General features: G+C 39.5%; 1 protein-coding gene across 1 annotated transcript; it reads right to left on the bottom strand.

Moving 5' to 3' along the window:
• Window positions 1–31: 31 nt before the first annotated feature.
• On the bottom strand, window positions 32–2,447 carry LOC110166825 (F-box/LRR-repeat protein 14-like). Its single transcript, XM_020932134.2, has one exon. It carries the CDS (start codon window positions 1,895–1,897, stop codon window positions 686–688), a length of 1,212 nt encoding a protein of 403 aa, XP_020787793.1. The 5' UTR covers window positions 1,898–2,447; the 3' UTR covers window positions 32–685.
• Between the last annotated feature and the right edge of the window lie 10,382 nt (window positions 2,448–12,829).

The following is a 12,829-nucleotide window of genomic DNA, read 5'->3' as shown; positions in this document are numbered from 1 at the left end:
CAAAAGATGAAATTTAGAAGTTGAAAACCACTCAATTTTAAACATTTTCAATGTTTATTCATAAATATCACTACTGTGTGAGTATAAAACCATCTTAAATTGCTGATTTATTTTACCAATACTATTAGTGGAAGCTCTGGGAGAAAACACCATTGGTAAAGTAGGACATTGCATATTGGCCTCAGAGCTGTTCATTTCTATTTGCTGTAGCGATGTTGCAGATTTCTTTTTACACAATGGCATACTGAAACACCTTGTACATAATTTTCCTCAGGAATATCAAACATTATCAAACTGTACACAAGTAAACAAAGCGACAGGAGTGATCAAACCACTTCAATTTGAAGTACAATTTTGTCAATCATTCAGTACAAAAAATATTTGTTACATTAGTAAAAAATACATCAAACACAAAGAATATGCTATTAAAACTTCAAATGATACTCTGGGTTTATTGTGAATAAAACATCTAACTATTTATCTTCAATAAAAAGTCCTTAATATGAAAATGTCCATTGTTTTGGGTCACAAAAATAGTCAATGCCTTTTTCAACAATAGTAGGCACTCTTGTGTCAAAGGGTGAGGTAGCTCATGGAACCCATGTGGGCTGAAGTAAGAGCCAACAAAATTCAAAGAAGAGTGGAGACGCATGTCGAGGTAAACGACAGACATGACAAGTGGTCCTCACCTCATCCTCTCACTCTCAGTCATCTGCCACAGTCCCAGGTTTAACACTTTAAGGCATGGGAGCTGCGTGATTCTCTCCAAACCTCTTTTAGTGATTTTTGTACAACCATACAGGTCTATCCCTGTGAGCTGGGTCAAATGGTCAGCTATGAGCTCTAACCCTTTGTCAGTTATGCGGACACACTGTCCAATGTTCAGAGTCTTCAGTTCATGCATCTGGCGCACCATGCGGTTGATGCCGTCGTCACTGATGTGACAGGAGCAGAGGGAGAGGGACTTGAGCTGGTACAAGCCCTGTGCTATGTAAGCCAGACTTTGGTCTCCAATCTTATCACAGAAAGAGACGTCCAGTCCACAGAGGCAGAGGGTGCCCATGGCAAGGTGCATGATGCCTGTGTCACTGATGTTGTCACATGACCGGAGGTTCAGGCAGCACAGGTTGGTCATGTGTGACAGATGGATCATGCCAGCGTCCGAAATGCCTCCACAGAAGCTCAGGTTAAGGACTTTCAGCTTGTTCAGACCTTTGGAGACGTGTTTGAGGGACAGGTCAGTGAGCTTCTGGCAGTCCTGCAGGGTGAGCTTTTCCAGAGACAAGCAGCCCTCCGCGGCGCTGCGTGTCATTCCCGCCAGGTGTCCTATGCCCACGTCGGAGACATGCCTGCAGCTGCGCAGGTTTAGGCTCTTAAGTCGGTGCAGGCCCCAGGCGATAAGCAGCAGCCCCGTGTTGGTGATGTTGCTGCAGCCTCCTAGCTCCAGCACCTCCAGGTTCTTGAGGTACTGCGCGATGCGGCCCAGACTGGAGTCCGTGATCTGCTTACACAGGCTCAGGTTGAGCACGCGCAGGGACGGGATGTCCTGTACAAAAGCGTGTCCCAGTCCGTTGTCTGTCAGGTTAAAACAGCCACACAAGTTTAGGCTCTCGATATGTGGCATGCCCTGGATCACGTAGCTCAGACTTCTCCGGAGACTCAGAATCTGCACTTTCTTGATGCCTCTGGTCTGCAGGCTGGGGAACAGGGACGGGTTCGCTCGCCGTAGATGGAGTTTGGCTTCCACCCCCCTCCACACAGACTTGTGGTACGAGGCGTCCCTCCAGGCCGCGCACACTTGAGCCACTCTGCCTTTGTCTTTCACGTCCAGGTAACTAAAAATAATGGCGAGGATCTCAGGGAAAAGGCACGATATGTGAGTCTCCATTTCAAACATGGCTGCTGTTGAAGGGAGCTCCGCAACAGATGTTGTCCGTAGCGCCAGTGTGGCTGTGATTAGCTCCGACACTCCGGGAGAAGTTGCTCGCTGTGCAGGCAGCGTTAGCTTGATTACAAATAAGCTAACACAAGCCAATTAGCTGTTTATGAAGAGAAGCGCATCCATCTCAGAGCAACGACGTTCTTCCACACGCATAGTGAATTACAACATCCCCGGAACAGTCAGTACTGATGGTAAACTGAAAACCCGAAGGTTTTAGGCTGGGAGGCTGGTATTTACCTAGCAGGCTAGGTTAGCAGTTAGCAAGCATCGGCGGAGAAAGCTTTTCAAACTTGTGAGCTCCAAAGCGGGTCCGATAGCGGCAAAAAGATCGATCCTTCTCCCAGCGTGTTCCCTCGAGTCTCTACTAAAGATGAAGATTATGTTTAGCAGAGCTATTCGTCTTGTAAACGCACATTTGGGATAGTTTGTGCTCTTCCTACAGCATTTCCCGATAGCGTCGCACCAGTGCGATCTGATCAGACCAAATGAATAAGCGGCACTTTGTTAGCTCCGGCTAAGGCTAACGGAGCAGCACAAGCGCCTCCTACGGGACATGCCCAGTACTGCTACAATGAAATACACTGCGTTTCACAAACACAAATAATATATTTCACTGTGTATTTACTGAACATGTACACATAACATATTGCCATAGAAAATGTATTTGTCTTACGGAGAAAGAAAGATAAATAGATTCCAAAAGTAAAGTTAACCATAGGCCTATTCGGTAAGCCTGCCATAACTATAACTGGTGAAAAGTTACACTGAAAGCCCCGGTCTGCCTCACATATAAAGTAAACATTAGTCTTTGTTCTTTGAATACAAGAGTTTTTATCTTTTTAAACTTTCCATCCACAGTCTACTAATTCCAAGAGCACAAAAACAGCGTCATCCCTCCCCATGGACCTGCAGCCACACCATGGGTTCCTGATTTACTGCAGTAAGTTTTCCTGCTCTGGACTGTTACTTTTCAAATGCCTTTGAACTGGCAGGAAGCCTGGAGAGGTGACCTAACCCTGGCACCAAAGCACAGGAGGTTAGAGGTTATTAGCGAGCCAGTGTGAAGATAACAAGAGGTGCATTCACTTTCAGAAGACCTGTTTAAGCTTGCTGTGCCACCATTAGTGTAGACCCTTCAGCCTCTATAATAATTACAATTGATAAATTAGGAATGAATGCTAAGTCATGTGCACTGTATCGCCCAAATTGAATAGATTCTGAAGTCTTTTGCAGGCATAGGATTAAATTTGATTGCATGTTCGAGTATTTGCCACCAGAGGTCAGCAGGTTACTGCATAGATAAACTCATCACTGCGGCATTGCTTATTTATTTATTTATTTGTTTGTTTGTTTATTTATTTATATATTTAAATAAAAAGTAATTAAGCATACATACTGCTGCTATGGCAATTACGAAATAGAACATAACTGTAATTGAAAATAATGCGGGGGAAAAAAAGACAGGAACAGAATTCACTGATGAAAGGCCAAAAATTGAACAATAATGCAAAGAACTAACCGTGTTTTCATTGTGATGAAAAAAATGAGTGCTAACTTGATAATAGGCTACTGTCTATATTTAATGCAAAATTAAGTGTATTTGTTTCTACCTGTGAATAGAAACTTTTTTTTACAATAAATATAAGATCAAATCTGCTCCTTAGCAATAGACATTTTACCTGCCCCGTATTCACCCAACATATTCTTATAGAACATTGCGCACACCAATGTTTTAGCAGGTCTAATAAATGTTTGTAGCCTAATAATAAAGTGAATCCAAACATATGGTGCATGCAGAGGCGAGGCAGTGATAGTGATGGAGAGTGACTCCCCTTTTGGCCTGGCCTATGGCTGGACATGTCTGTGCTAATGACCCTGTCTGCGGCCTTACACAGACAGATGGTCAATTCACTTCAATTAGGCCTCATCTGACAGGCAGCTCTGCACTACTACTACTACTATGCCCTAAGCACATGACATAAATAAACACAACATTCAAATTAATTCTGAAATTATTTAACAGAAAACTAAAATGTATTTTTTATTCTTTAAAGGGGTTGTATTAAGCTAATGCCATGTTGCAATGGTGTTTCCTAATACATTATTATTATTTCATCATCATCTTCATCTTCATCTTCATCTTCATCTTCATCTTCATCGACGATGACGATGACGATGACGATGACGACGACGACGACGACGACGACGACGACGACGACGACGACAACAACAACAACAATTCCTAATAAAGTTGTATTTTCATTGATTGATGTTTGAGTAATCTTGTATTATCCTGCATCTGAGGGTGCCCCCAAAAGTTCTGTTTTCACCTGCCTCCTATGCATGCCCATGTCTCTATATTTAGTTTATTCACAACATCTAGACTTCGGATCATTCACATAAAGACTAACCATTTGTTAACAACAAAATAAATTGATTCAGAAGGAGAAATCCAACTCTAAACAGGCTTATCAGTTCTCAATTAAAAAACAAACAAACATGTAGTCCCATTTCTATTACTAAAACATTTTAGACCAGTTTACAATGAAAATGTCAACTAATGATCTACGTATGTTATAGTTTATTGTTAGAAAAATATGCCCTGTATAGGTTAATTTCTAAATCAAACTGGGTCAAATTAACTTTATCCTCTTGAGTTAATCTATGTGTTGGGAAAAAAGGTGTGTTAAAGTCTGCTTCAAGCTCAGACTGGTAATCTGTACTACCGGGCAAATGGCCGGTGGGCCAGTCCACTTCAGACCACATTTGGGCCCACCCCCATCAATTTCGAATTGAGCAGGGTAGGCCTGTCCAGAGGAAAAATCCCAGTGCCGAATTTTGTTCCCAGTCCAGCTCTGGTCTCATTGTGTTTTTAGAACAAGTGTTGTCCGAGCTACTCATTCTCCATTAGGGCAATCCACTGTGACCTTTGACCTCTACTGCTAAAGGTTCAGCAGGTGAGCGATATCACATGTCAAGCGGTGATTTGCTGTTATTGTTGGGGCAATGGAGAGATAGTTTTCCATACTGATTGAATTGTTCTTTGCCATGAAATATTTAAAAAAGATATTTAAAAAATAAAAGATACAGTAAATGTACAAATGTTGAACCTGATCATTTCTATTAATGTCAATACTCAAGAAGTCACTTTGATAGCAAACTTTTAATTTTAACCATACAAATTCAGCTTTATTTTCTGCAGGGATGTTGTACAAAATTCTGTGCCCTGAGTACAAATCATCTTGGTGGACCTGTATTACATGTTCTCTATATGAAAATTGCATATTACAGATTTAATGAAGGGCCCTTCACTGCTCTGGGCCTTGGGTAAACTGTATTCTTTACCTGTTTTTATGTTTTTGTGAAAGTAAATGAATAAAGCAAAGAGCAGACATTAAAATATGCACTGGATTTTCAATGTAACTAGCACTAGTATTTAAATATATACTATGTAACTTTTCCGGTGGAGAGCACATCATCTTCTTGTCTTATGCTATTCACCTGAAATGTTCCACAGTATGGCCATAAACCTATTGATTCTACAATAGCTGTGCTGCATGCAAGCAAAATACCTCACTCACTCACACTAGACTTCTTGAACCGTGTGGAGGGTTCTTTATCAGGTTCTCCGCTTTTGGTTTTCTTAATATTTCATTCAAAAATGACCCCTGCCCTCATCTGAGATTTGGACACCATTACATTTGAACACAACCTGTAGTTTAGAAACCTGTGCTTTAGAAAGTCCTTTGAAATCACTTGTATAGATTAAATTCTGAACCTTCTATGGTCATCATCAGCTGTCTATGGAAGATGGTATGACCTCGGTAATGCACAGGAGACAAAGGAGGCAGGAAGATCATCTGACCTTTGACCTGAGCTCTTTGGATGTTACAGATAGGGTAGAGAAAGAGATTAGAGTCTGCCTCTCCTAAGTGTGTGCAATTCTGTGTAAAGTGGTCCCTGGTGATACTGAGGTGAAAAGACAAATGTCAGACAATCAATACGAGGGAGAAGAAGATGATACAATGAACAAAATGGAGGATGGAGAATGAGACAAATTAGGATGGATAGAAATGTAGGTTTTTGTTGTGAAGATAATTTGGGTCACAATGTTGGTATGATCTAGGGCTAGGAATGTAGCAATTTAGTAAGTGTTGTATTTTAGTTTTACAATTTCAGAGTTTATGTTCCTAGCTCAAATTCATATATATATATATATTATATTTTTTTTTTTTTGTTTTGTTTTGTTTTTTTTTTTTAAATAGAAAACAGAATTAATAACTATATAAAGTGGAATGAGTAGTCTGATAGTAAGCAGGCCTCTTCTGTGTGCGGTTTTCTCCTGTTTAACCCTGCTGATCTCAGGTTTTTTTTAAAGGTACACTTTAATGAACTGCCTAAAAGGTTTGAAATGTATGGTATTAAATGTATCTCTCAGCAGGTGACACTAGGTGACAAGGTTACAGGTCAGATCTGTGGAGAGGTGACTCAGCTTACAGTATGCATGTTTTTTTTATCTTTAACAGTAACAGTAATTACAGTAATTATTGCAATACAGAAAAAGTTGCATTTCTAATTTAGCAAAAAGAAATATACCATGAAATATGAATATGGGGGCACCCCTAATATTTTTCCATATATTTAACATAGTTGTTCAAGCTGTAGTGTGCTATTTTGCTTCTTGTTTCTCTCTTCTTCCACTCCTCCTCTTCCCTCTCTCCTCCTCCTCCTCCATCCTCTCTCCTCTTTCTTCTTCTCCATTTGTTTAAGCTACAGTACGTTATCTTGGCTCTTGTCTTTTTCTCTCTTCCTCTCTTCCTCCTCCTTCTCTTCTCTTCATCCTCTCCTTTCCTTCTTCTTTTCCTCCACTCTTCCTCCTTTTGTTTTCCTCCTTCCCTCTCCGATCTCATTTCTTTCTCTTCTCCTCCTCCACTCTTCCTTCTTCTGTTCTCCTCTCCCCTCCTCATTCGTCCTCCCCCTCTCCCTCCTCTCCTCATTTGCCTCCCTGATGTGATTCCGTGCTGGAGGACTGCAGACTCGGTTGTTATCTCCCTGTTATTGATGCCCGCTCTAAGTCTCCTGCTCTACAGACAGATGGCTGAGTGCTCCAAAAAGGAACCTCTACTGGCTACCATGTAACATCTCCAGGACCCATCCCTTTTGGCCTTTAAGACACCGCTCTCCAAAGTAGACATTCTACATCGCAAACAATATGCAAAACTCACTACCCCCGGCGGCTATTTCCACTCCTCTCTTTCCTCTCTCCTGATTTGAAAACCCTCCCAGCATTCTGCACATAATGTAGTTGTCAATAATTTAACAGTTCATCTTCTTTTTTTTTTTTCATCTTAACAACAGGTCAAGGGCGTTAAATATGCATGTGCGAATAATACGTTATACTGTGTCTTTTTCAGAGCAGAAGCAGCCTGTCAGGCCTGCCATTCGTTCGGGTGACAGTATCGCCGTGATGTGACAATTCAAAGGCACGGGGCGCGTCTTATCTTGGCAGGTTTTCAATCTTTGCTCTATTTCTGCACACCAGCGAGCATTATTTGGGAGCTATTGTCTTGCAGACGCTCTTTCATCTCCGGGGGCTTTGTTGTCTTTTTCTTCTTTTGCTCATCGCGGCTGTCTCTCTCACTTCATGTTTAGTTTTACAGTTTTGCTGTAATAGTGGGGCGGGGGTGGTGTAGTGTCTTAAATGTTCGCCCATTAACCAGAGGATTGCTGGTTGTTTCTTCACTGGAGAGCATGATATTGTGTTCCATAGGCAAGACAGTTCACCTACCTACGGGTGGGCAGTACATGGAGGGCACTGACAAAATTTAATATCTCATTTTTTGGGGGGCAATAGCAATATCTAGATTGCATTTTTGTGACACATAAGACATGTAAAAAGTTATAAAAGGATTTTTTGGGCCCTGAGGGCCTAAAAAATTGGTCAGGTGTCCACAAATGTAATAGGATTGTAAAGGCAGCCACTATGCAGAGTTATCTGTCTTTCTTTTAAAATATGGCACTACACATTTCACATAAATTAATTCTTTTCTCTTTTTTTGAATAAATACTCAGAATTTTGCATACTTTGATATTACCTTGGATGATATTATGGCCTACCTCTCCCCATAAATTACTGTGTAGCTCCTTCACTAGGATAAACCCAAAATAAGGGACTTACCGACTGGAATAAAAAAAAAGAAAGTTGCAATAAGCCACAATATGTAAATAAATATGTCATCTTACCTAGCCTTATGCTGCGGCCTGTCCAGCCCTGTTATAAGCCCAGGGGCGAGACACTGTTCCTTTCTTTGTTGGAGACATCTGTTTTGTGGAGTGATTAATTGAGAGGAGCATGTGGGGTGAGGGAGGGTGGAGGAGGGGGGGCTAAGGCCCCAGGTATTGTGAGGTGTAACAGACATGATATGCCCCGAGTGCATGCATGTGTGTGTGTTTGTGTGTGTTTGTGTGTCTGTGTTTGTGTGTGGAGATGGAGGAATCCTTGATGTGGTAATTAGAGCGTATTGCCAGGGTGTCCCAGTGGAGGGCATCTTTGGGTGAAGTTTGATTTTAAAGTATGTTGTTTGTTGAGGTGCCGTCATTTAATGCACTGCAAAAAAGACAGTTCTCCAGTGAAGTAAAATGTTTTCTTGTTTTTTTCTAAAGGATCAATGCTTAATTGAAGAGGACAATGAAAGGAGTGTTGCAGGGCACGCTTAAATGAACTTTATTCTGTGCTGCTCTTACAGTTTTAAATGGATCTACATTCACAAATGAAACCGGGTTGCTAAAGCCTTAACCTGCTTATAGAGAACGCAAGTTTTTCTCATTCTCAGTATGTGGAGACACAGATAGGTCATGTTTATGGAATTTAAAATGAAAATCTTACATACTGGTCACTATAAAACTTCATACAGTATTTTTTTCTTAAGGCGTCTTGCGAACGTTTTTTTTTTTTTTTATGTATTAAACACTCTTTTACCTTAAAGGTGCACTATAAAATGTCTGCTTTAAATTTGTTCCATTTTGCGTCCCCATGCAAACAGACTGATTGAAGAATTTGCTGTATTCTACGAATTTGGCCCTGGTCAGTGATCACCAATATAACTGAACAGAGTTAACATTTGTGGATTTTTTAGCAATGAGCCCACATGTAATTTGTCTAGAAGGACTGACTTCAAATCCATGTCACGTCACATGAATATGACAAATGAATACTTGCATATGAAAGATATTGGATTTGCAGTAGGAATCTCAGAAGGCTAGTTAGCATCTTTGTTTTATCAGATGTGAATAGGGTCACATCTATTATTCAGTATGCTGTAATGTTCATATTCTGTTCTATGGCTAAGTGTGTTTTATAAAAGACATAAAGGGCTCATGTAAAGATCATCAATAATTAGTGAGAAGAAAATTCAAATCAAGAGCATCAAGTATTCAGTATAGGGCCTAGCCCACTAGCTCAGGATGGTATTAGGAGACTGACTATGCAATATAAACCTATAGTTCATAGGGTGCATCTAAAATTCAGTTTGGAATTGTTCTACTGTGGATGATCTAACTTTACACTTTACAGTTACTTACATACATCATTATTTTAAGAGAGGTCAAGGTTATCAGTAAGCTAATCAAGGGATGGGTGATACATTTGTGCTAATATCTGTACCGGTGTTATGGGGCTTCCATCTAATGAAAATAAAAGAGCTATGAAGCTAAAGAGATAGCTGAATGCTATACAAACATTATATAATGTACAACTATGCTTTAATTAGCCTTAATAAAGTATGAACAAAGACTTAAGTCATAATGAAGAATGATTCAGGCTCAGTAACCACTTAGTTAAGGTGTATGGTTCATATTTAAAAGCGGTGTATTAATTAATTACTTATCAAACATGAATTGTTGTGAATAAACTGTTTGTTCATAATAAATTAAGCCTTTGCTCATGGTTTATTAAGGCAAATTAAAGTCTAATTATTATAAAGTGTTACCAATTCATTGTGTGATATTTAAAAAAAAAAAAAAGGGTATCATTAATTTGAAGTTGACTACAACTTAACTTTAATTTGTGGACCCTGCGATTGACTTTAATTTATTTTATTAATATTATTTTAGTTATAGATATCAGTATTGGCCAAATAGCCGTACTGAAAGTGAAATCCATTATGTCCCTAAATATATTTTATTATAGGTTGGCATGGTGAACCAGTTGCACTTAACATTGCTGAGTTTTACATCGGATGCCCGTTAAGAATATTCTAACTATATTAGATGTGTATAAACTGTTGCCAAAGAACACAACAATTATTTGAACCAAATACTTTCTACTTACTGCACCATTTCTCCCCAATTAATGAATTATATTCTACTCAATTCATCCAATCATTTCTACATATTCTTTATATTTAACAGCTTAACAGCTGTGTATATTGATCAGTGGACATGACTTGAGCATTCACTGGTCTATGCGTGTGTTAAAACCAGAGCCAAAAGGTGAGCCAGGGTGTGTGGCAGCTGGTTGATTTATGATTGGACCAGGTCAGAAGCCATCACATGGACAGACGCAGAGTAAGGAAGCACCGGGTCAGGTCAAAGGTCAGCAGGGGTCACATAGGGGTCAGGGAAATGCAATGAGAGAAGTTCAACACTAGGCAGGGGGAACCATGGTCATGTGGTGTGGGCCCTGGGGGTGAAAGGTTCCTGTGGGGAGAGTAATCGATGTGGCACTGCGGATGGTGGCATTGCAGTTAGAAAAGCTATGGAGATACAATACAAAACATGTAATAAGTGATAAGTAGGTTGAATACAATTATGTAATTTGCCACTACTGGGTCACAACAATATGGCCTACTAAATGTCACATGTGTGGTATAGTAAAAACACTCTCATTAGTCCCCAGGTTCAACATTTTGTCAACATCCTTTATGATATGAAAATTCTGTAGAACCAGGAAATGCTCCTGTGCCATTCTGCAATGGGACAACCACTAGAAGTAATTTAAAAAAAACATTTAATAAAACTTTACCTTGCCAAGGGCCCTTTCAAAGGTGCATACTTGTTTACACATTTAGAAACTTGATATAGAAAGTCTTCAAACATTATTTATGGTCATAACGTTGGTATTGCTGTGTAAACATAGGTTAATTCAAGTATTTGATTTATATAGCTCTTTTTTTTTATACAGAACCAGAAAGTTTTATTGCCCTTGTCACACTCTTACTGATCAAGTCATGGCTAGAAGTGCAGCAGTTGGTGTACAGAAAGAAGAGCAGGGGGGAAAGTACACAGCCCTGTGGAGTTCAAACAGGATCTTGACATATGGTTATCTGGGAGTCCTGGGTCCTAAACCTGGTGGTGATAAGCTACCAGGTGGGTGAAATGTCTTGCCCAAGGACACAACAAAAGTATTCACTAGATTGTTATGAACTGATTAATAATTGTGGAATCGTGCAGACACACTCAAATATTCAAATGGAGTATTTGCAAAGATCCCATGCCATACCACTAAAATACACAAACATTTTATATTTTTTTGTTACTATGTTTAGAACAATATATTCACTAGAAGAACCAAAGTCTACAAACGGCTTGATCATGCACCTTACATTTCTGATATATTAGACTATAGCATCACATCACAGCGGCCATATGGCTCTGTCTCCTTCTCCCTGGGGCCTAAAACGTTCTTGTCGACAATTTCATAGAATCCAATGCTCTCCCCTCTTTCTCTGTGCTGCAGTGTGGCGTGTTGGGCTGTCATGAGTTTGGAAACTGTCCTGCGAAATTCTGCCTTCTGGCCATTTGGAAGTAGTCCTTTTTAACAGGCTTTAGCTGCTAACGCTAGCCTCATAGTGCAATATCCCTACAACAATCAGTAGCCTATGCTAAAAGAGGGGAGAAACTAATTCTTCGTTGTTTCTTTTATAAAGCAAGGGTAGCAGGCATATGGTCCATGGTGTGCAATAGAAAGCAGTTTTAGTCACGAATTGTCATTTTTATATCACAAACCAGTGCTGTTACTAAATGGAATTAATGAAATGGAAATACGATTTCATCATCATCATTATCATCAAACAACCTTTAAAGGCCCCATATTGAGCTATTTTCTGATATATGTTATAATGTTGTTCCCTCATCAAAAATTTACCTGGAGTTGTGTTTTGTTTATTTCACACATGTTTAACACACAAACCCTGCTTTGCTACTTTGGCTGAGTTCTTTTAATAGAAACAGAAAACTATCCACCATATGATGTCATGTGGTAATAGTATACCACAGCATCCACTGTGTTTTTAAACTCTATACACCTTCACATTCATCGTTTGGTTAATTTTAGACCTTGTCAATTTCTACTTCTCAAAATGTTCAAAGTAGCTGTTAATTTGAAAACTACCACTTCATGACATCACAAGTTGGAGCATTTTGAGCTTAGGGGATGTAGTGTAATAATAAAGGGTTACTCAAAAACATGTGAATGAAACAAAACACAACTCCAGCAAATGATTATGTCACAAAATAGACTGTAAGCAAAACAAAATATATTAACAAAATATATTATTAATGCTTTGCAATGCAATTTTTTTTTTCTTTATTTTATATTAAATTAGCTAAGGCATCATAAGTGGAACCAAAAGATGCTCCCTAGTAGTCCTTTTTAATAGACTTTAGTTGTTAACGCTTTAGCCTCATACACAACAGAACCCTATGCTAAAAGTGAGAGAAGCGTGAAGGAATTCTTTTTCTAACCCTCTTTTTTATTTATTTGATTTTATTTTCTTCCAGGGTCCAAGTCAAGCCATCAGCGTCCAATTAAATCTCAAATGCACAGAAAAGAGTGGAGAAATGTGTCAAGTTCGCCTATACAATATAGCGACTGACAATTATCTTTGA

This window comes from Boleophthalmus pectinirostris, unplaced genomic scaffold (genome assembly GCF_026225935.1).
Source record: "Boleophthalmus pectinirostris isolate CB_2022bp ecotype Guang Dong unplaced genomic scaffold, ASM2622593v1 HiC_scaffold_2, whole genome shotgun sequence".
Lineage (NCBI taxonomy): Eukaryota > Metazoa > Chordata > Actinopteri > Gobiiformes > Gobiidae > Boleophthalmus > Boleophthalmus pectinirostris.
The sequence above is the reverse complement of the archived record's forward strand: the minus strand, read 5'-3'. Positions and strand labels throughout refer to the sequence as shown.

Bases quoted from the DNA above. Each gene is read 5' to 3' on its own strand.
- LOC110166825 (XM_020932134.2), bottom strand. From the start codon at position 1,897: ATGTTTGAAATGGAGACTCACATATCGTGCCTTTTCCCTGAGATCCTC.